The sequence below is a fragment of the Oreochromis aureus genome, linkage group 3, assembly GCF_013358895.1.
Source record: "Oreochromis aureus strain Israel breed Guangdong linkage group 3, ZZ_aureus, whole genome shotgun sequence".
In the NCBI taxonomy this organism is placed as follows: Eukaryota; Metazoa; Chordata; class Actinopteri; order Cichliformes; family Cichlidae; genus Oreochromis; species Oreochromis aureus.
The window spans coordinates 72,309,995-72,330,095 of NC_052944.1; the positions used below are offsets into that span (position 1 = coordinate 72,309,995).

At 39.9% G+C, this 20,101-nt stretch overlaps 1 protein-coding gene and 1 long non-coding RNA gene across 2 annotated transcripts; both read left to right on the plus strand.

Moving 5' to 3' along the window:
* Positions 1 to 1,017: 1,017 nt before the first annotated feature.
* On the plus strand, positions 1,018 to 3,869 carry LOC120437490. Its single transcript, XR_005611166.1, has 4 exons — positions 1,018 to 1,051; positions 1,204 to 1,281; positions 2,328 to 2,412; positions 3,085 to 3,869. It is a non-coding gene; the product is annotated as an uncharacterized LOC120437490 (long non-coding RNA).
* Positions 3,870 to 15,425: 11,556 nt separating this feature from the next.
* Positions 15,426 to 19,508, plus strand: LOC120437484 (programmed cell death 1 ligand 1-like). Its single transcript, XM_039608074.1, has 3 exons — positions 15,426 to 15,814; positions 17,246 to 17,608; positions 17,847 to 19,508. The coding sequence occupies exons 1-3, from the start codon at positions 15,745 to 15,747 to the stop codon at positions 18,026 to 18,028; spliced, it is 615 nt and encodes a 204-aa protein (XP_039464008.1). The 5' UTR covers positions 15,426 to 15,744; the 3' UTR covers positions 18,029 to 19,508.
* The last annotated feature ends 593 nt before the right edge of the window (positions 19,509 to 20,101 follow it).

Here is a 20,101-nt window from a genome sequence, read left to right on the forward strand (position 1 = left end):
ACATTTCAATGTTTTTTCCCCTTGCTACCTGGCCTGACCTGTCTCCCCAATGTGATGTTTGTGTATTGTATGTACGGTCGGCAAGGTCTGTCATCTCGGTTGCAGGCAACTGCAACTGACAAATAAAGGCTATCTCATCTCATATAAAACTGAAAAAATGAGGTAATAATTATGCCATTGTTCTGACAAAAGTCTAACAGATCATCAGTTTTTCATTTAACCCTCACAGCTGGTCTGACTGTGAGTCCCAGCAGCTCGCAGTTCTTTAAAGGAGACTTTGTGTCTCTGAGCTGTGAGGAGGACGACAGCTCTGCTGGATGGACTCTGAGGAGAAACACAAGCAAACGACAGAGGACTCAGTGTGGAGATGGGTGGGGAGAGGTAGTTGGTTCTTCCTGTAACATCAGTATAACAAAACCTCATGACAGTGGAGTTTACTGGTGTGAGTCCAGAGAGGGTCCCATCAGTAACATGGTTAACCTGACCGTCCTCACTGGTAAGCTGAGTGTGTGGAGTTAGTGTTGATGAAGCTGTGTGTAAATGGATGAAATGCTGTAGTTTGTCTCTGTGTTGAGGTGGATCAGTGATCCTGCAGAGTCCTGTCCTCCCTGTGATGGAGGGAGATGACGTCACTCTGCTCTGTAAAACAAAGACCACTCCCTCCAACCTCCCAGCTGCTTTCTATAAAGATGGCTCCCTCATCAGGAAGCAGCCTACAGGTCACATGACCATCCAGCATGTTTCCAGGTCTGATGAAGGCCTCTACAAGTGTGACATCAGCGGTCATGGAGAGTCTCCATCCAGCTGGATCACTGTCACAGGTGACACACTCACCTGTCTGTGTTTCTGCAGCTTTCAACATTCACAATGTGACGACAACTTAATGACTGTGTTTGCTTTATTTTAGACAAACACACCACCACACCTCCACCTACATCCACACCTCCACCTGTTCTCTCTGTGTTGTCATGTGTTGGATCAGTCTGTGTTGTGGTTCTACTGGTGTTACTGGTCCTGCTGGGGAGACGATGTGTTCACAGGAAACCTGAAGGTGAGACTCAGACTTCCTGATCTTTCATGTCTGAGTTTGTTTAGTAGAATAAAGTTCACATTCATCATGATCTCAGTAACAACGTTCTTAAACATCTATCTGTTTAGATATTTAATATATGTTATTCTCCATTTTCTATCTTTTGCAAGAAGAAGATGGAGAAGATGAGATCATACACAGTACCATCAAAATATCAAATCATCCACAACAGCCAATCAAACCAAGAAGAGGTAATGTTGTTTTCTTTTTCTGGTTGCCTGGCGTCATCACCACTGAATGTGAGGTCAAAGGTCTGTTAGTAAAATGCACCTAGTAAGCAAATAAACTCTGCTCCCAAACAGCCAGTCAACAGCTGAAACAGGAAACATGTGACTCTGGCTCTTCATAAGCGTCATCTCACTGTTGTCATAGTGTCATAGTGAACCTAGAGGTCAGTGCTGTTCATGTTGCATTACTGTGTTCATCATATAAACCAATGGGAGAGTTGGTTTGTTTAATCTTCTGATGAACATGTGACATATTTCACCTCTATGTCGCAGAATTATCACTTACATATGCAACAGTTATGATTGCTTCATATATGAAATGTATATTTGGTTCAAATGTGACACAACTGCAGTTTTCCTTTAGGCCCAGTTTGACTTTAACTGATGGTGTCGGCTCAGACTCGTGTGTGTTCTGACTTTCTGGCCTACAAAACATTATCAGTGTTGTAAGTGAGCTTTAGGTGTTCAAAGCAGCTCTGACTGTGTTTGCTGTCTGAGTTTTAATACACATTTGTTTATAGTTTATTGCCTCTGTGAATGTTCTCACCGAGGCATTAATGGTTAGTCTTACAACAGTGTTCATGTTGTGAGAACATGTTGCTTTGTGCTCTGTGGTGAAGAGTGTCAGTCTGCAGTGGAACAAGTGTCAGCTTTGTGGTCGTCCACCTGCATCTTTCTCAGAAACAGCCTCCAGTTCTTTGTGGTCACTCAGTGTTTCTCAGCAGAGGTGTTAAGATGAAAAAACTCGAAAACACAGAACATCATTAAAGTTGTCATTATTGTAAAGTAATGCATTTTTGTGCAAACTAATAAGAACTAAAATCCACTGAGAACTCACAGAGGCTCATGTGCAGGACAAATTTTCTGGTCTTCATGAGCTAAAAATCATTATTTTCTGTCTTTTTGATGCAAGATTACAAATTATAAAAAAAATTTCAGCCATCTTTAGCTCCTGTATAATAACATCTAAACTGTTGTACCTGCAGTGATTTCAATAGTTTACTCTGCAGACATTTATTCAGCTGTGGTCTACTCAGCAGTGAGAACTGAAGACGTCAGTTATGGACAAACAACCATCAGAACAAGGAGGCCCAGGTACAGCTGCTCTTCAGCCCAGTATTACGGCAAAATATGTAATAGACATGCTTGTCCTTTTCAAATAGACAACTATGCAACTAAATACCCTGAAATGTAGTTTATACATTATTTGTTCGCTACTGATTTCTGGCCTTTAAATATTTTATCTCGCCCTCGCTGGTAATGCAACGTCTGCTTGCGTGCCCATTTTATGTTTTGGAGAGGCAAAGCGTGAAATAGACACAGTGGGTCGCAGTGTCTATTACACACTTTGCCATGATATCAGGTTGGATCTTTAATGTTGGACACAGACAAGTTAGCTACTCACCCTGTTTCCAACCGTCATCATCAACCAAACCACATCAGTGTATTCCAGCTGAAGTCAGAAGTTGCAAGTTTCCAGTTTAAATTTTTATATCAAATTTTGAACATGTATACAGCACATGCAGCAGCTTTTAAAAACATGTATTGATTATTTTTCTAGCTCTACTTTGCTAATAAGGAAAACAAATTATGTTTTCCTTTAATTCACTAACTCATTTGTTGTTGAGGCTTTTTTTTTTTTCCTCAAACCTCTGACATCCAACAGTTTGTCAGTCGCAAAGAGGTGGAGATTTGAGTTCAATCAAGACGTCCAAAACTTGTGTAATCATGTTTCCTGTTGTTTGAACTGTGTGTGTTTGTGTTCAGACTTTAAACCAGAGCCAGACGTCGTCTACTCTTCACTGAAGTAGTCCACCAGTCCAACCACTGACGTCCAGCTGCTGGTCTCTAACTGATCCCCCAGCACCTCAGACCAAAGGAGATCCACAAAATGATAAAACATTTTTTTATTGTTTTGCATTTTGCAGCAAAATCATCAAAATCAATCAATGCATCCAACTCTTACCAAAAACTGCTTTGTTTGTGGTAAGAGTGCAGTTTATTGCCATCACTTCAAATTCAGTATAACGCAACAAAAAAGTTTTATTATTTTTTTAATACACCATGGAAGTACTGATTATCTGCTTGTATCCATGTTAATATATAAAGTAAACCATCTCCCTCTAGTGGCCATATATAAACCATGCGAGGGGATGGATTTAATTTAATATGTGAATCATAGTGTTCCAGTTGGTCATCAGTGTGTCTGCACAGCTTCAGTTGTAATGTTGCAGTCTGAGACAACACTGGCATCTCATGGTGCAGTGTTGTCTGATAGTTAAATTTTAGACACTGAATCAAATAAATGAAAAAGCAACAACAAAATGCATAAAAACACCTTTTAGAATGATGTTAATAGGATATAAAAATTGAATAATAATGATCCAGTCAGTCATCAGGGTGTCTCTGCACAGTTCTAATTGTAATTTTCCAGTTTGAACTCATGATGGCAGTGTTGTTATCCTGGATCAACACGATTGAAAGTAAAATTCTTTAGAGCTGATTTAAAACCAGTCAACTGACTAATGACACAGAGATGTCTATCAGTGTAATGGAAGTTTTCTGTAATAAAGTCTGCAACACAGAAAAAGTTGTGGTCAATTTAATTATTGCTGCATGCAGGAGAACGGACAAACATAACAAAACATCCCAGGTTCGCAGTAATGAGCGTTCTAACCTTGGGGCATCACAGCGCCCCTTTTATAACATCGTACAAACTCAACAGTTCTTTGTCCAACCTGGGCTGTTGCTGAACAAAGAAGAATCCCACTATCTTTTCCCAGGTCAGCACCGGCCCTTAATAAATGTTGGGTCTGTGTTTCCACATACCCCGCTAGTTTAGAGACTTATTCATCATGAAAAACACAAGACATAACAGAACACCTGACTCCAAACTGAAATCCTTCAAAGAGCAGCAGTCCTCTTAGCCTTTCTATTGACAAACTGTTACAATACACATCACAGCAAAAGCACCTCCTCTCGTAAGACCCCTCTTGGTTACAAAGACAAGGCACTATTGGTGTGTGTGTAAGCACCTGTATACATGTGCAAGAACTTGTGTGTTGAACTTGTTGTGCATGCCTGTGAGAATGTGTGTGTGTGTGTGTGTGTGTGTGCTCACCAAAAGGGTCATAAAAGCAGGAAGCAACATCAAACAGAATCTTCACAAGGGATGTGTCTGTGATAACTGATGTTCAGTTATGCAACAAGGAACTGAACTCTGAGGGTCCACTGTGCCTATCACGTCTGATTAATTCTGAGACTGTTGCCCATTTCTCTGCGGCCTTTGCTAACTCTGTCTGTTATGATGACATTAGTAATGCACCTCTCTCGGTTGATGGCGTAGTCAACTCTTTTATTTCTACATGCTCTTCTATTTTGGAAACTGTGGCTCCAGTAAAGACTAAACGCCGTAAACCTCTCGCCAACTCTGGCTAAATGAATCCACCCTCGCTCTTAGGCGTGAATGTCGTTGAGCTGAGAGGAGATGAAAAAACATCAACTTCAGGTGTCCCTTGACATTCTGCATATGAGCCAGTCTAAATTTCAGAAGGCTGCCAAAATGGCAAAAACTTCTTTTTTGTCGAACATCATTGCAACTAATAGTCACAATCCTCGAGTTCTGTTTAAAATCTTTAACTCAGTGGTTAATCCTTGCTCTGATGTTTCGATGGATGCCTCCCCGGCCCTCTGCAAAAAACTTCTAAATCATTTAATAGATAAATTCTCAGTGTTAAGGGCCCCACATTCTCTTGTAGTAAATCAAGCTCCAGTTCCCGAATGTTCAACTGTTTTTCAACAGTTTGAACCTGTGTCGTTCTCGACTTTAAAGGAAATAATTAATAACCTGAAAAGCTCAAATTCTTTGCATGACATTATTCCTTCTCGTATCATTAAGGATGCACTAAATACAATGCTCAGTAGGGCTCGGTATGGGTCCTGTGTGTCTCTGTACATGCTGCCCTTGGGCTCCATTTTTGAAAAAAACATAATGTCTCTTTTCACTGCTATGCTGATGATATTCAAATCTACCTCTACTTAAATGGGGGTGTTTCAGCTTCCCTACATCCTCTGTTTGATTGTCTGAGGGATGTCAAAGACTGGTTAATTCTCTTACTTTAAATGAAAAGAAGACAGAAATTATTGTTTTTGATAGAAATATGCCTCTGAGACAACTGACTGGTACACTCGGGCCTGTTGCTAATCACCTCACTCATGCTGCTAGGATAGTTTTCATGGATAGTTCATTCAAACTAGATAAACAGGTTTCTTCTGTGGTAAAAACCAGCTTTCACCAACAATGCCTAATTTCTAAGGCTAAACTATTATATACTGCGCAAAGACCTGGAGAAACTCTTTCCTGCTTTCATCACTTCAAGACTAGATTATTGTAATTTTCTCTACTTGGGCCTCCAATCTTCCCTCCTTTAGCGATTGCAGTTGGTCCAAAATGCTGCAGCACGTCTCTTAACTGGCACTAAGTATGATTCTATCACCCCTGTTCTGGCCAACTTACATTGGCTTCCTATTAAATATCGAATTGATTTTAAAATTTTATTGTTTACTTATAAAATCCTAAATAATATGGCACCTGATTACTTAGCCGATCTCCTCTGTCTATATAGGCCTAAGAGAGCTCTTACATCATTGGGCCAACTGCTCTTAGTGCAACCTAGGTCCCGGCTGAAGACCAGAGGAGGCCACACCTTTGCTGTTGCTGCATCCAGGGTATGGAATATTCTTCCTTTTCACATTTGTGCATCAGATTCTATTCAATCTTTTAAATCACGTCTAAAAACGTACTTGTTTAACCTGGCATTCAAGGCTAATTAGGGTAATTTATATCTGGTTTTGCATTTAGATGACGTAATTATTTTATATTTTATATCTGTAATTTATATTTGATTTTATTTGTATCATGGTTTTACTGGAAAGCACGTTGGTGTACTTCGGTCTTTAAAGTGTGTTATATAAATACATTTTGATTGATTGATTGATTTATTGATTGAAAACCACCCCCAGCACACAGTGGATGGAGAGGTGGTCAGAGACAAAGCAATGTCTTGATCCTATAGACCAGGGGTGCCCAATCCCGGTCCTCGAGAGCTACCGTCCTGCAGCTTTTAGATGCATCCCTACTCCAACACAGCTGAATCAAATGGTTTGATGACCTCTTCAGCATGCCATCATGTTTGGCAAAGGCCTGATAACAAGCCATTCATTTGATTCAGGTGTGTGGGAACAAGGATGCATCTAAAAGCTGCAGGACGGTAGCTCTCGAGGACCGGGATTGGGCACCCCTGCTATAGACCTTACTAAGACCTTACAGATTTAAGGAACACAATGACAACATTCAACAATTAGGCTAAACACTATGTTTCATCTTTCTGAGCAAAACAGCAGATAACGTCGTTAGGCCTAGCTAAGGAGTTTTTCACAAGGTCATTCTGACATATACACATATTTCATCTAAGCATGCAAAGGTAATACAAAAAAAATCATATATTGAGGTTCTAACCACCTACATCCAAAATGTGAGGGTTAACTAAAATGTCCCATAACATCAGCTATGTGTAACAGAAAAGATGGCTGATGAACAGTGTTGGTCAAGTGACTTAAAAAAAGTAATCAGTAACTAATTACTGATTACTTCCCCCCAAAAGTAATACTGTTACTTTACCGATAACTTATTTTCAAAAGTATTTAGTTACTTAGTTACTTTTTAAAACACGATTTACAACCTGAATAGGTAATAAAGTGATAGATCTTTCAGCCCAATTCTACTGTTTCTGCATAATCCATCATACAAAATGTAATCAAATGGAAAAGTATCTATTTAAAACTATTTTTATTAGTTTTAATCTTTTAACTTCATGCATCAAGCAAAAATTAAATTATATGCAAAATTCTCTGACTGGAAGATATCAGGAACACGCTGTGTGGAGGCAGATGAGGACCCAAATCAAGTTCAAGTTCAAGTTCAAGTTCAAGTTGGCTTTTATTGTCACTTCAGCTATATACAGTTGTACACAGTGAGGTGAAACAGCGTTCCTCCAGGGCCAAGGTGCTACATGCAACATAAATTTACAACATAAATTAACAGAAAATTACTAAACTAGCTAGCTCGAGACAGGGCAGACTGACCTAGCATAAATTACAACATAAATTAACAAAAACTAACTATCTAACTAAAACTAACTATTCTAACTAGGTAAGTAGTGCAAAGATGTTTTTAGAAACCGTAAACATACTTGGTATGTAGGTAGTGCAGGAACAGTAAACATAAAAATTATTGTGCAAAAAAGAGCATTTTCAGATTGATGTGCAAGTCCAGTCTCAATGCTTTGAGGTAGTTGAGTTGAGCTGAGTGATAGAGTGTGTGTGTGTGTGTGTGTGTGTGTGTGTGTGTGTGTGTGTGTGTGTGTGTGTTTATCAGTCCAGTTCCTTTTTGTTGAGGAGACGGATGGCTTGTGGGAAGAAGCTGTTGCACAGTCTGGATGTGTGTGCCCTAATGCTTTGGTACCTTTTTCCAGATGGCAGGAGTGTGAAGAGTGTGTGAGAGGGGTGTGTTCAATCAACCACAATGCTGGTGGCTTTGCGGATGCAGCGTGTGGTGTAGATGTCCTTAATAGAGGGGAGAGAGACTCCGATGATCTTCTCTGCTGTTCCCACTATCCGCTGTAGGGTCTTGCGGTCCGATATGGCACAGTTCCCAAACCAGGCAGTGATACAGCTGCTCAGAATGCTCTCAATAGTGCCTCTATAGAAGGTGGTCAGGATCGGTGGTGGAAGTTGGGCCTTTCTCAGTCTTCTCAGGAAGAAGAGACGCTGTTGGGCTTTCTTGTGCAGGAAGCTGGTGTTGAGGGACCATCCGAGGTCTTTCTCCAGGTGAACGCCCAGGAATTTGGTGCTGTCGACGATCTCCACAGAGGAGCCGTTGATGCTCAGCGGTGAGGGGTCGCCTCGTGTCCTCCTAAAGTCAACAACCATCTCTTTTGTCTTGTCAACATTCAGAGACAGGTTGTTGTCTTTACACCAGTCCGTTAGCCTCTGCACTTCCTCTCTGTACGCTGACTCGTCGTTCTTGCTAATGAGACCCACCACGGTCGTGTCATCAGCGAACTTAATGATGTGATTTGAACTGTGTGTTGCTACACAGTCATGAGTCAGCAGTGTGAACAGCAGAGGACTGAGCACACAGCCTTGTGGGGCCCCAGTGCTCAGTGTGGTGGTGCTGGAGGTGCAGTTTCCGATCCGTACTGACTGAGGCCTTCCGGTCAGAAAGTCCAGGATCCAGTTGCAGAGGGAGGTGTTCAGGCCTAACAGGCTCAGCTTTCCGATCAGTTGTTGGGGGATGATCGTGTTGAATGCTGAGCTGAAATCTATGTACAGCATTCGAACATGTGTGTCCTTCTTGTCCAAGTGTGTGAGGGCAAGATGGAGTGCAGTGGAGATGGCGTCATCCGTTGAGCGGTTATGGCGGTATGCAAATTGCAGTGGGTCCAGTGAGGGGGGCAGCAGGGTCTTGATGTGTCTCATGATGAGCCGCTCGAAGCACTTCATGATGGTGGGTGTAAGTGCAACAGGACGGTAGTCATTGAGACAGGACACAGAAGACTTCTTGGGCACGGGGACGATGGTGGTGGCCTTGAAGCACGTGGGAACGACGGCACTGCTCAGAGAGATGTTGAAGATGTCGGTGAGAACATCTGCCAGCTGTTCAGCACATTCTCTGAGCACTCTGCCTGGGATGTTGTCTGGACCAGCAGCTTTACGTGGGTTGACTCTGCGTAGAGTTTTCCTCACCTCAGCTGTAGTGAGACACAAATGCAAAACTCACAGAGACTGAAGTGGAACTCAAAAATGCTGCTTTATTGCAGGACTGACAAAGTAACAAAACTAAACTGGGAGAACTAAACTGAGGACCGAGGGAACACAGGGAGGCACACAGGTTCGGGAGGAGACATTGACGAAGCGACACTGAATTGAGAAGACAGGCACATAAATACACAGAGGTTTAATGAGGGAAGTGGGAACACACGGAGAACACAGCTGAGGACAATCACCTATGACAGAGCGGGGAGGACACGAAACTGAAAATACAGACACTAAGATGTGGACCTTAAACACAACACAGAGTACACAGAGAGGAGCACAGAGAGAGGCAGAGAACAAGAAGGAATACACGAGGGGATGAGGAGAGTACAGAACACAAAGGATGGAACATGGTACCAGAACAAACACCACAATACAAGCACGGACACGGGGGGAATCCAAATACCAAACCAAACAATCCTATGAACACAAAGAACAAAATATAAAACCACAGGAAAACTAAGAACACTGGGTCAAAATGACCCAGGATCATGACAAAAGAACATTTAAACTTATTTTTGCACATTCCAGCACATAAAATAAAATATTTTATTTTATTTTTAGTTTACACTCTCTCTTTCAAATAGATGCAAATAAAACACAGCAGAAAATAAATAAAATCAAAGACTCGGTGGTCCTGTTGCTCTATTTTCACGTGTTTAGCAGGTGTGGGGCAGGCGGAGGTTTGCCCTGGTGTGTCAGGTGTGTCAATCCAGCAGGTGTGCCGCAGAGGTCATTTCAGTGGAAGAATCCGCGAGTTTCTCTGTGAATTTCTCTTTACAGTGGCTGTGTACTGCCCATCTCTCCTGATGAATAACAGCTGATTTGAAAATATATGTGGAAGACAGTGTTTGTGACTCCAGTGTTTTGGAATACTTTGCAATTCGAGGTCAGAGATCAGATATTCCTTGGGGGGGGTTGTTCTGATGGTCATGTCATGTGTTTTTTTCACTCTGTTTTTGTTGCTGCTTTTAAGATATAGATAATAAATAAAGTGTTAAAAGTTCTGGCCATGGCGGACCAGAGTTGGAAATGACTTCAAATTCCCTCAATTGGCTTTTTGGTGGTTGGATTGCCACTGATGGTTTAATTATTGAGAGCAATGTTCCAGTTTACCCTCATGATGACAGTGTTGTCTTATTGTTAGGTCTATCGTTTCTTAGATAGAGTTAGATATAAAGTTATTATGGATGTTTTTATCTGTGGTAAATGAAATTGAAAACTCTAATATCTATCCAATCATAACAATGATACAAAAACAGTAATTTAAATAATCTAAATAATCCTAAAAAAGCAACAGAAATAGGCTGATTGACTGATGACAGAAACACAATGAGTGCACAAAAATAACACAGTAGATTTGCACTGACTGAACAGAAATATTTAATATGGTGATGATAGACATAAGTTATATTCACAAGAAAAGAAAAGATGTCTGTGAAGGTTCTCAGTCATCCAGATCATCGTTGTCTTAAGAGTTTGGAAAGAAAAGCGTCTGGACTTCTTTAAGTTGCTTGAAGACGTTTCACCTCTCATCCGAGAAGCTTCTTCAGTTTTAAGGTCAAATGGCAGAGAGTCGGCAGCACGGTGGCATGGTGGTTAGCACTGTTGCCGCACAGCAAGAAGGTCATGAGTTCAATTCCACCATCAGGCCAGGGTCTTTCTGTGTGGAGTTTGCATTCAATTCAATTTTATTTATATAGCGCCAAATCACAACAAAAACCGCCTCAAGGCGCTTTATATTGTACAGTAGATCGCACAATAATAAATACAGAGAAAAACCCAACAATCATATCATATGACCCCCTATGAGCAAGCACTTTGGCGACAGTGGGAAGGAAAAACTCCCTTTTAACAGGAAGAAACCTCTGGCAGAACCAGGCTCAGGGAGGGGCGGCCATCTGCTGCGACCGGTTGGGGTGAGAGAAGGAAAACAGGATAAAGACATGTTGTGGAAGAGAGACAGAGATTAATAACAGATATGATTCGATGCAGAGAGGTCTATTAACACATAGTGAGTGAGAAAGGTGACTGGAAAGGAAAAACTCAATGCATCATGGGAATCCCCGGCAGCCTACGTCTATTGCAGCATAACTAAGGGAGGATTCAGGGTCACCTGGTCCAGCCCTAACTATATGCTTTAGCAAAAAGGAAAGTTTTAAGCCTAATCTTGAAAGTAGAGATAGTGTCTGTCTCCCGAATCCAAACTGGAAGCTGGTTCCACAGAAGAGGGGCCTGAAAACTGAAGGCTCTCCCTCCCATTCTACTTTTAAATACTCTAGGGACAGCAAGTAGGCCTGCAGAGCGAGAGCGAAGTGCTCTAATAGGGTGATATGGTACTACAAGGTCATTAAGATAAGATCTTCAGTGGGCTGGTTTCAGTCATTATGCAAATGTACTGTTTATAAGGTTTGGGGAAACCTGCAGTCAGCTGAGACTGAAGAAGTCACTTGGATGAGTGACGAAACGTTTCTCCCACAAAACGCTACGTCCAGATGAACAGATTCAACTTTTGGAGATTAAGATAAGATGGCGCCTGATTATTTAAGACCTTGTATGTGAGGAGCAGGATTTTGAATTCAATTCTGGATTTAACAGGAAGCCAATGAAGGGAAGCCAAAACAGGAGAAATATGCTCTCTCTTCCTAGTCCCTGTCAGGACTCTTGCTGCAGCATTTTGGATTAGCTGAAGGGTTTTCAGCGAGTTTTTAGGACATCCTGATAATAATGAATTACAGTAGTCCAGCCTGGAAGTAATGAAGGCATGTTGTCCCCGTGTTTGCGTGGGTTCCCTCCGGGAACTCTGGCTTCCTCCCACCGTCCAAAGACATGCAGTTTGTGGGGATAGGTTAATTGGATATTCCAAATTGCCACTAGGTGTAAATGTGCGAGTGAATGTGAGTGCGAATGGTTGTCTGTCCCTGTGTGTTGGCCCTGCGACAGACTGGCGACCTGTCCAGGGTGTACCCTGCCTCTCGCCCAATGACTGCTGGGATAGGCTCCAGCGCCCCCCGCGACCCTGAAAAGGATAAGCGGAAGCGAATGGATGGATGGATGGTGGAGAGTCCCAGATTTAAACCCAGTGGTTTGAAAAGGAAAGCTATCACTCAGCACAGCAGCGACTGTGATAAGTGTAACCATAGAGAATGGATGGACGGAAAACAACAATTACACTTGCAACAATGATGTCACCACAGATTGGTCAGGAAAAAAAGAAGGAAATAAAAGATTATTTCTAAAGTCACTGGAATTATGAAAACTGCTGGACAAATGTTCATGTATTCATTATTTAATTTGTCTCTATGGTCACATGCAGCGCCGATCGTCCACCAGAGGGTGCTGCTGAACCTGCAGCGTCACAGCTTCTCACAGCCGTCAGCCGTCAAGTGTTAAAAACCAAAACTGTTCCTGTTTCCCTGTTTATCGATAGTTTGATGACCACGAACAGTTTCTTTTCTTTTATTCACTCACCACCAGGCCAGACAAAGGAAGTGAATATTTAATTGTTCCTCTCAGTCAGACTTTGTTCCTCCCCATTAATCTTTTGTTTTTTCATCATGTGTCCTGTTGTCTTTAAAATCGTATTTCTGTCTCTGTAATCGACTTAGTGGAATAAACAGGAAAAGAAGCGACCGCTACACTCTGAGGGGTTGGAGGTATGAAATCTGTTTTTTCTCTATAAATCTGACATAAAGTTGACGGTAGTTGCTGATGTTATTTAGGGTTCAAGATTTAATCATTTAGTTTTATCCTATAAAGCATAAGATCCCCATATTTCAGGTCTTTGTGTTTTTAGTTTCCACAGTTTGAAATTTTTATAGTTAACAAACATTGCAGCATGGAGAGAAATCTTAACAAAGAAGCTCCACAGAAAGATTAAGCTTGCTGATTCAACACAAACAGGAAGAGATTTTTTTATTACGTACCTGCTGATGCTCAACTGTGCTTCGAGCGTCAATAACAGCACAACAGAACTCACTTATGGTACTGCATTCATTCTATAAAACAATAACTGTCAGTGACTTTGAACCGCAGTATAAACACAACATTCAAGATAACAGTTAAAAGTAATGTAACCATAAACAATCAAACAAGAACATTTAAACAGCAGCACATGATGGGAGAGAACTAGCTGCTCCCCCAACACACCACAATATAAATTAACGTGAAAAAAAAACAGTAAAAAAAAACAGTAAAAAAAAAACAGTTGAACTTTACTGAATTTCACTAGAGTAAATGTAGTTAGTTACTGATGAGTGTTACTTTTGCTTTTAATGAAACGCATACTGGTAAATGATTGATGCTGGATCTCAGTCCTAAATCACATGACAATAATACAAGTACCGTGCTCATGCAATTGTTTTATAATGTTTCAAACTGTTTGGATTAGTTAAACAGGCTGAGCTGACCACAGCTATGTTAGCTCTAATAAAACACTTTGACATGAAATCACTTCATAGTCACACATTTCATGAACACCAAACAACAAGGAGACAAAAGTCAGGTTTGTTTCTAGTGTTAATAAATGTACTTTACTGTACACACCACAGGTCATGTCATTGATTCACAGGGTCAGTCTGTGCCAATGACAAACACACACTACTCAACCAGTTTGACCAGGATGTTGACACTGACACACACACACACACACACACACACACACACACACACACACACACACACACACCGCTTTCTTTCTCTGATGTAGATAAAATCGGAGCATTGATTAAATAATTAAATTAATCACCCCAGCTACAAAATCTTCTCTTTTCTTTTCTTTTTTAAAGAAATGCATGGATTGGTTACATTTTTGTACAAACACTAAGATGATTCTGAGGAAGTCAGGCGGGACAATGTCAGTGATTAATGACTCAGACAGAAACGTTGTACAGATGAAGGTAGAACAGTATATACAGATATAGACACTGTGTGTTTTAAGAAGCTTTGTTAGAGATTCATCTATAAAGTATTTCTAGTTTTGTAGTTTGAGTAAACAATCAGCTTGATTTTTGACTTCTGCTTTTTATCTTTTCATTTAAGGAATCATCTGAAATTATATGTTGTAACATTTGTTTATATTTAGTTTGAGTAATATCATTTGTTTTGCTCCTAAACACCTTTTAGAGGAAATCACAACCTTTTACTTTTATACATTAGACTGAGCTGATCTAATGTCATGAACTGAGTGGAGTGGGAAGTTGTCTCTGCACATCTACCTGATTTATTGCAACACTTCACTTCTTTATTACTTCACTGTTTCTTGTATACGTGGTAGCTGTTTGTCACATGTGTGTACTTAGATTTGGAGAAGATAGGAATGTGGTTGCTAAGGTGTTGCTATGTGCACTGATGTCACACAGGTGAAGGGTGTGTTGTACCAAACAGGATGACACACGGATGTGTGGGTTAGTTTGATCTGTGACTCTGTGGTAGAGAGGTCACTTTATACACAGACTTTAAACTTGTTACATTTTATTGTTTGATTTCTTAACTTTTTTTTTTAACTTGTTTTTTTTAATTAAGTGGAATAAATCTTCAGTGTGTCCCTTTTTACATACTGAAAAAGCTGATACTGAACCCGGACTTTTTGGGGTTTTTTATCTTTCAGTGGATAATTTTAATTTTTCCATCCTGATGATGAGAAGAGTGTTTGAGGGTTACAGAGATCCTTCAGAACAACAGTAAGTGTTTAAAATGACGTCTTTCAGTCTTTTAGATAATCTGACAGGTTGACTGAAGTCTGTGAGCTTCAGTGGATTAACAGATTGTTCATGTTAATCCATCTGAACCAGGATTAAAGCTTCACTTTACTGGTTACAGATGAATGTCATGTGGAGTTAGTGTGAAGCATCTGATTTACTGTTGGCTGGTTTCATCTGTGAAAACACATCATATGAAATGAATTTCATGAGTTTTATCATTTGAGGAACCAAAAGATGTCAGACTTTATCTGACACAAAATAAAAAAGAAAAAAGAGGAAGTGTACTCAGTTACTCCACTGTACTCTGATTACAGTCATGTGATTTAGATGAAGTGCTGCATCAGCTGCAGGTGGTGGACAAAGTTCTCCAGATCAGCTGTGGTTTTATGGAGGCTACAGCTAAATGCTGCCTCCTCCATAGTACAATATACATTTTTATACAGTGACGTCATTTTGAAGTCCTTTGGCTGGTGATGGTCTTTAGTATGTAGCTGATGATTGATGATGAGGTTATGATTGTGTTGTTCTGTGGAGATCATTCAAGAACTGAACCTGTTAAACACTCAGACCTGCTTTAAATTTCACTGCTTTAGTCATGACGCACTTATTCATGGTCATCCTACAGCGCGTCCAACAGACGACACTCTAACGCGACTTCCTTACGAGAGATCGAAAGTGTGGCGTTTGAACGAGTGGCTGAAAAGCTAATGTTTCAGCTTTATTTGAACCTCAAAGTTAACCTCATGTAAGCAGTTTTAAAACTCTAGTTTTGTTATTAACTGAAAATATCAACAGACTCAGACTTTTAGAACAAACGAAGAGTCAGATCAGCAGAAACAAAAACACGGAAATGTCTGCTGTAACTGCGTCGCTCTGCTCGACTTTGCTGATTGTCGGTGTCTTCGTGTTTGTCTCTGCAGGTGAGGTTTATAAACCAAACGGTGTTTCCCTCTGAGATAAAGAGGAATAAACATCAGTCTGGTTTACATGTTACTTCCCAAACATGTAGTTTCATATTGAATCAGACAATCATATTGTCTGTTTGTTTATGACGGCATCACGAGGTCTGGTGGTGTCTGTGGATTTAGCCGCTTGGTCAGCGGTGCTGTTTCCAGCACAGAGACAAAGAAGTGTAATGTGTGTGTCAGTGTGATGTGTTGTAGTGTCAGGAGTCAGTATACAGCTACAAAGCTTTTTGTTCAGTGTATACAAACAGCTGTAGCTCCATAAAGGCAGCATGCAGAGACTCAGTGTCTTATAATGAGAGGCTGCTTTCTCTCACATTATGGTCACTTATTATCAGCACATGTTTCACTGTATAAATGTTTATATAACACAGCTACTGTCATCCACAGTAATCTCCTCATTTATTGCATCCCTTCAACCCTCTGAGTTTCCGACCTAAAATTAAACTAACTTTGACCCTGTTTTGTCAAAATATGAGATTTGGGAGCTTCAGCAAAAAAAAAAAAAAAGCACAACTCAAATTCTAGGCAGTGAGAAATAAAATAACAGAACAATTAATTGTATGATGAAATCTTGTTAATATAGAGGGATTAGTGTAATTTTAATTTTTACATCCTGATGATCAGAAGAATGTTTGAGGGTTTCAGAGATCCTTCAGAACAACAGTAAGTGTTTAAAATGACGTCTTTCAGTCTTTTACGTAATCTGACAGGTTGACTGAAGTCTGTGAGCTTCAGTGGATTAACAGATTGTTCATGTTAATCCATCTGAACCAGGATTAAAGCTTCACTTTACTGGTTACAGATGAATGTCATGTGGAGTTAGTGTGAAGCATCTGATTTACTGTTGGCTGGTTTCATCTGTGAAATCACATCATATGAAATTATTTCAATGTGTTTTATCATCTGAAGAACCAAAAGCTGTCAGACTTTATCTGACACAATATAAAAAAGAAAAAAGAGGAAGTGTACTCAGTTACTCCACTGTACTCTGATTACAGTCATGTTATTTACAGGAAGTGCTGCAGGTGGTGTAAATATTTTATTTATTCTGTAAATAAAATAACAGAACAATTAATTGTATGACGAAATCTTGTTAATATAGAGTGATGAAGGTTGTAACTGACTTTTGTGTCAGTAGGAATACATTAAGGTCAGATCTCTTTAGGGGTGCAGTGGTACTGTGTGATATTAACAGCATTTACTGTCATAATGATCATGTGTGTACTTTAGCATCAACAAAAGATTTTTTTTATGTATATTGTGCATGGATGTACTATAATTTAATATATGTGCATACACTCATCACTCCACCTGGCTGCTGAAGAAGTGAGCAGTTGCACTTTGACCTTTAACCTCTCTGCTCTGTTTTTTTTCCTCTTTCAGAACAAAAAATCATCACAGCTGAGTCTGGACAGAATGTCACTCTGCCATGTCGAGCTCCAAGTAACAACATCATTTTAGGTGTAGAGTGGAACAGAGCTGACCTGGAAGATGAATATGTGCTTTTTTATAGAGATGAACAATTTGATCCAGTCAACCAGCATCCATCTTTTAAGAACCGGGTGGATCTGCAGGACAGACAGATGAAGGATGGAGACGTGTCTTTGATTCTGAAAAATGTGACGACTAATGATAATGGAACATATGAGTGTCGTGTCTTCATGAGAGGAACAAACATAAGGAAAAGAGCAAATCAGGATGGTGACCCCATCAGCATCATCTACCTGAGTGTTGTTGATCCTCCAGGTGAGTGAGTAGAGTTGAGTGTGTGTGTGATCAGAGGTGAAGCTGCTTCCTGCTTGTTGATGTTTGTTTCTAAAGATGTTGTTGATGAGACTTTGTAGAAAGCAGCTGGTCTGAGTGATGTGATCAGAGTGCAGTAGATAATGTCTGACAGCAGTTTGAAGAGGAAATGGATTCTGTTCTGTTCTTCACTCATCACCTACCTGACAGCTGACACCTCACACCTGTTTCTCACCTGCAGGTCAGACAGGAGGAGACACAGAGGCAGGAGGGAAGGAGGATGGAGGGAAGGAGGCTGGATCTGTTGGACTGATCATTGGTCTGTCAGTTTCTGCTGTGCTTCTTGTTGCTGCTGTTAGTCTTTTGATCTACAGAAAACAGAAACAACAGCAGACTCAGGATTTATACCAGCCTCCTGAGTAATTGCAGAAATTTGAAATGTCCTTAGTTTTTATGATGATGTTTGGTAAGAGAAGCATCACTATGGTAAAATGGAGTAAAACTGCCCAATATCCAATTTTTTTTATAAAAAATTGCAGGTTGAGAACCAGGACCTGCTGATCTGTCAGCCTGAGAGGTAGGGTCCCTGGTAGGGATTTTAAAAAACAAACATATTCTTTAATATCACTTAGACTGAACTGTAAGTGATGACTTTGTTTGTTTTGTTTTTTTATTCAGTAGGTCAATAACATAAGATGATATATATCATATGTTTAAAGTGTCAAAGCCTACACTGTTTAACTAAGTGTGTGAATATATTTGGCCTTCGGTATTTTGTAAATAATAATACTTAGCAGTAATAGTAGTAGAAAAGTACTGCACAGCATCTCCACCACTGTTTTTATATTTTGCTTGGAAATTTGGAGTTAGTTGTAGACTTTTATTAAAACGTACAAACATTTGGTTATATAATATAGAGGGTTTAGGCCAAAACGTTCTAACAAGCTGAGAGTCTATATTTGGTGTCATCAAAGCAAATCCTTGACTAATACTTTTCAACTGCATGTTTTCTTGTCCTGGTATGATTTGACTGCACTGGCAATGTTTTGGGATCACTGTCATGCTGAAAAATGTATCTGCTGCCCATCAGACTCTTTCTAGATGCTATTACACAGGGGATCAAAATCCATTGATACTTTTCTGTGTTCATATCTACATCAGCTCTAACAAGTTCTCCAACACCACTGAAATGCAACTTCAAACCATGACAAAGCCTCGACTGCAGCCCTTAACGAGATATGTTTTTAGCTGACACCTTATTCACAATCACATTGTTGTTGCATAAATAGTATTTTATGCGTTGACAAAGTGTGTCATTATTGATAATTATTATATATTTAATTAAAGAAATTGGTTACATATGCAATTTTGGGACTGGCTGCTGGTAACAAAGTGCCTAATTTGCCTGTAGGCACAGAACTGGTTCATCCCTTGAGTAAGGATTGTTTTTTTTATATTATTTTTTTATAGTTGAATATTTCATCAGTCAATGTTAAGTGTCCTAATGAACACAAACACGATTCCCTGTGTAAACTGGACTGGACTGAAAGTTATTGGAAACCTTTCATAACAAACAAACAATATTTTTGCAGAGATCCACAGTTACAGATAATTACAGACACTCAACCAAGTACAGAAACACTGTGTCATAATCTGACTATTAATAATCTGCCTAAAAATGTTCAGGATCCGTTTAGCAGCTATTAGTGGGTAAGCTTTTTTTTCCAAGTAGCTACAGAGGGAGATCTGTCCTCTCTGATCTGTGAAGCTTTGACGTTTCCTTCCATTTAGGAGACTTTGAAGTCTGTAACTTCTGTTTAAATATTGCAAGACTTGTTCATCTATTGCTGTTTATTTATTTATTTTTATATCTGTTTATTTGTTTATTTTTAATAAAACGTTGCAAACATTGGTGCTAGTTTTATTGTTTATTGATTGTTTATCCTGCTGTGAAATATGTTCTGACCTGTTGAACTCACACACACACGCCCGTTCAGCTATCTTAGTGAGGACCTTCAATGACATAATGGTTTCCCTAGTCCCTTACCCTAACCCTAACCATTCAAAACGAATGCCTAACCATAACCATTAGGAATTTTTTTATTATATTTTTTATATATACACACCACTCTTCCCGTTAACTCATAAGCTGAATATCTACAGTGTAATTTAATACAAGGACCAGTCAATTTGAGGGGACGTCTACAGTATATACCAAAGAGGACCGTTGAGGGAAGGAGAAGAGGAGCAGAAAAAAGTTGATCGGGAGCTTTAAAAGAGAGTATGGATGATCCAGCAGACTCTGCACCAAACTCTTTAACAAAAGAGAACTAAATCAAACTTTCTTTATACCTAACCATAACATAATTGAAACACTGACTAAAAAAACCTCAATTTTGAGCCTCAAAAAGGCCTTCAAATTTGCGAGGATCGCGAGTGTGTCCTCACAAGTGATTGTTGGTTCTCACAAGTATAGTAGAATGCAGATTTCGGTCC

Excerpts from the sequence above, each read along its gene's own strand:
- LOC120437484 (XM_039608074.1), top strand. The coding sequence starts at position 15,745 with ATGTCTGCTGTAACTGCGTCGCTCTGCTCGACTTTGCTGATTGTCGGT. Across the intron at positions 15,815-17,245 it reads CTTCGTGTTTGTCTCTGCAG|AACAAAAAATCATCACAGCT; the intron begins GTGAGGTTTATA and ends TTCCTCTTTCAG. Across the intron at positions 17,609-17,846 it reads GAGTGTTGTTGATCCTCCAG|GTCAGACAGGAGGAGACACA; the intron begins GTGAGTGAGTAG and ends TCTCACCTGCAG.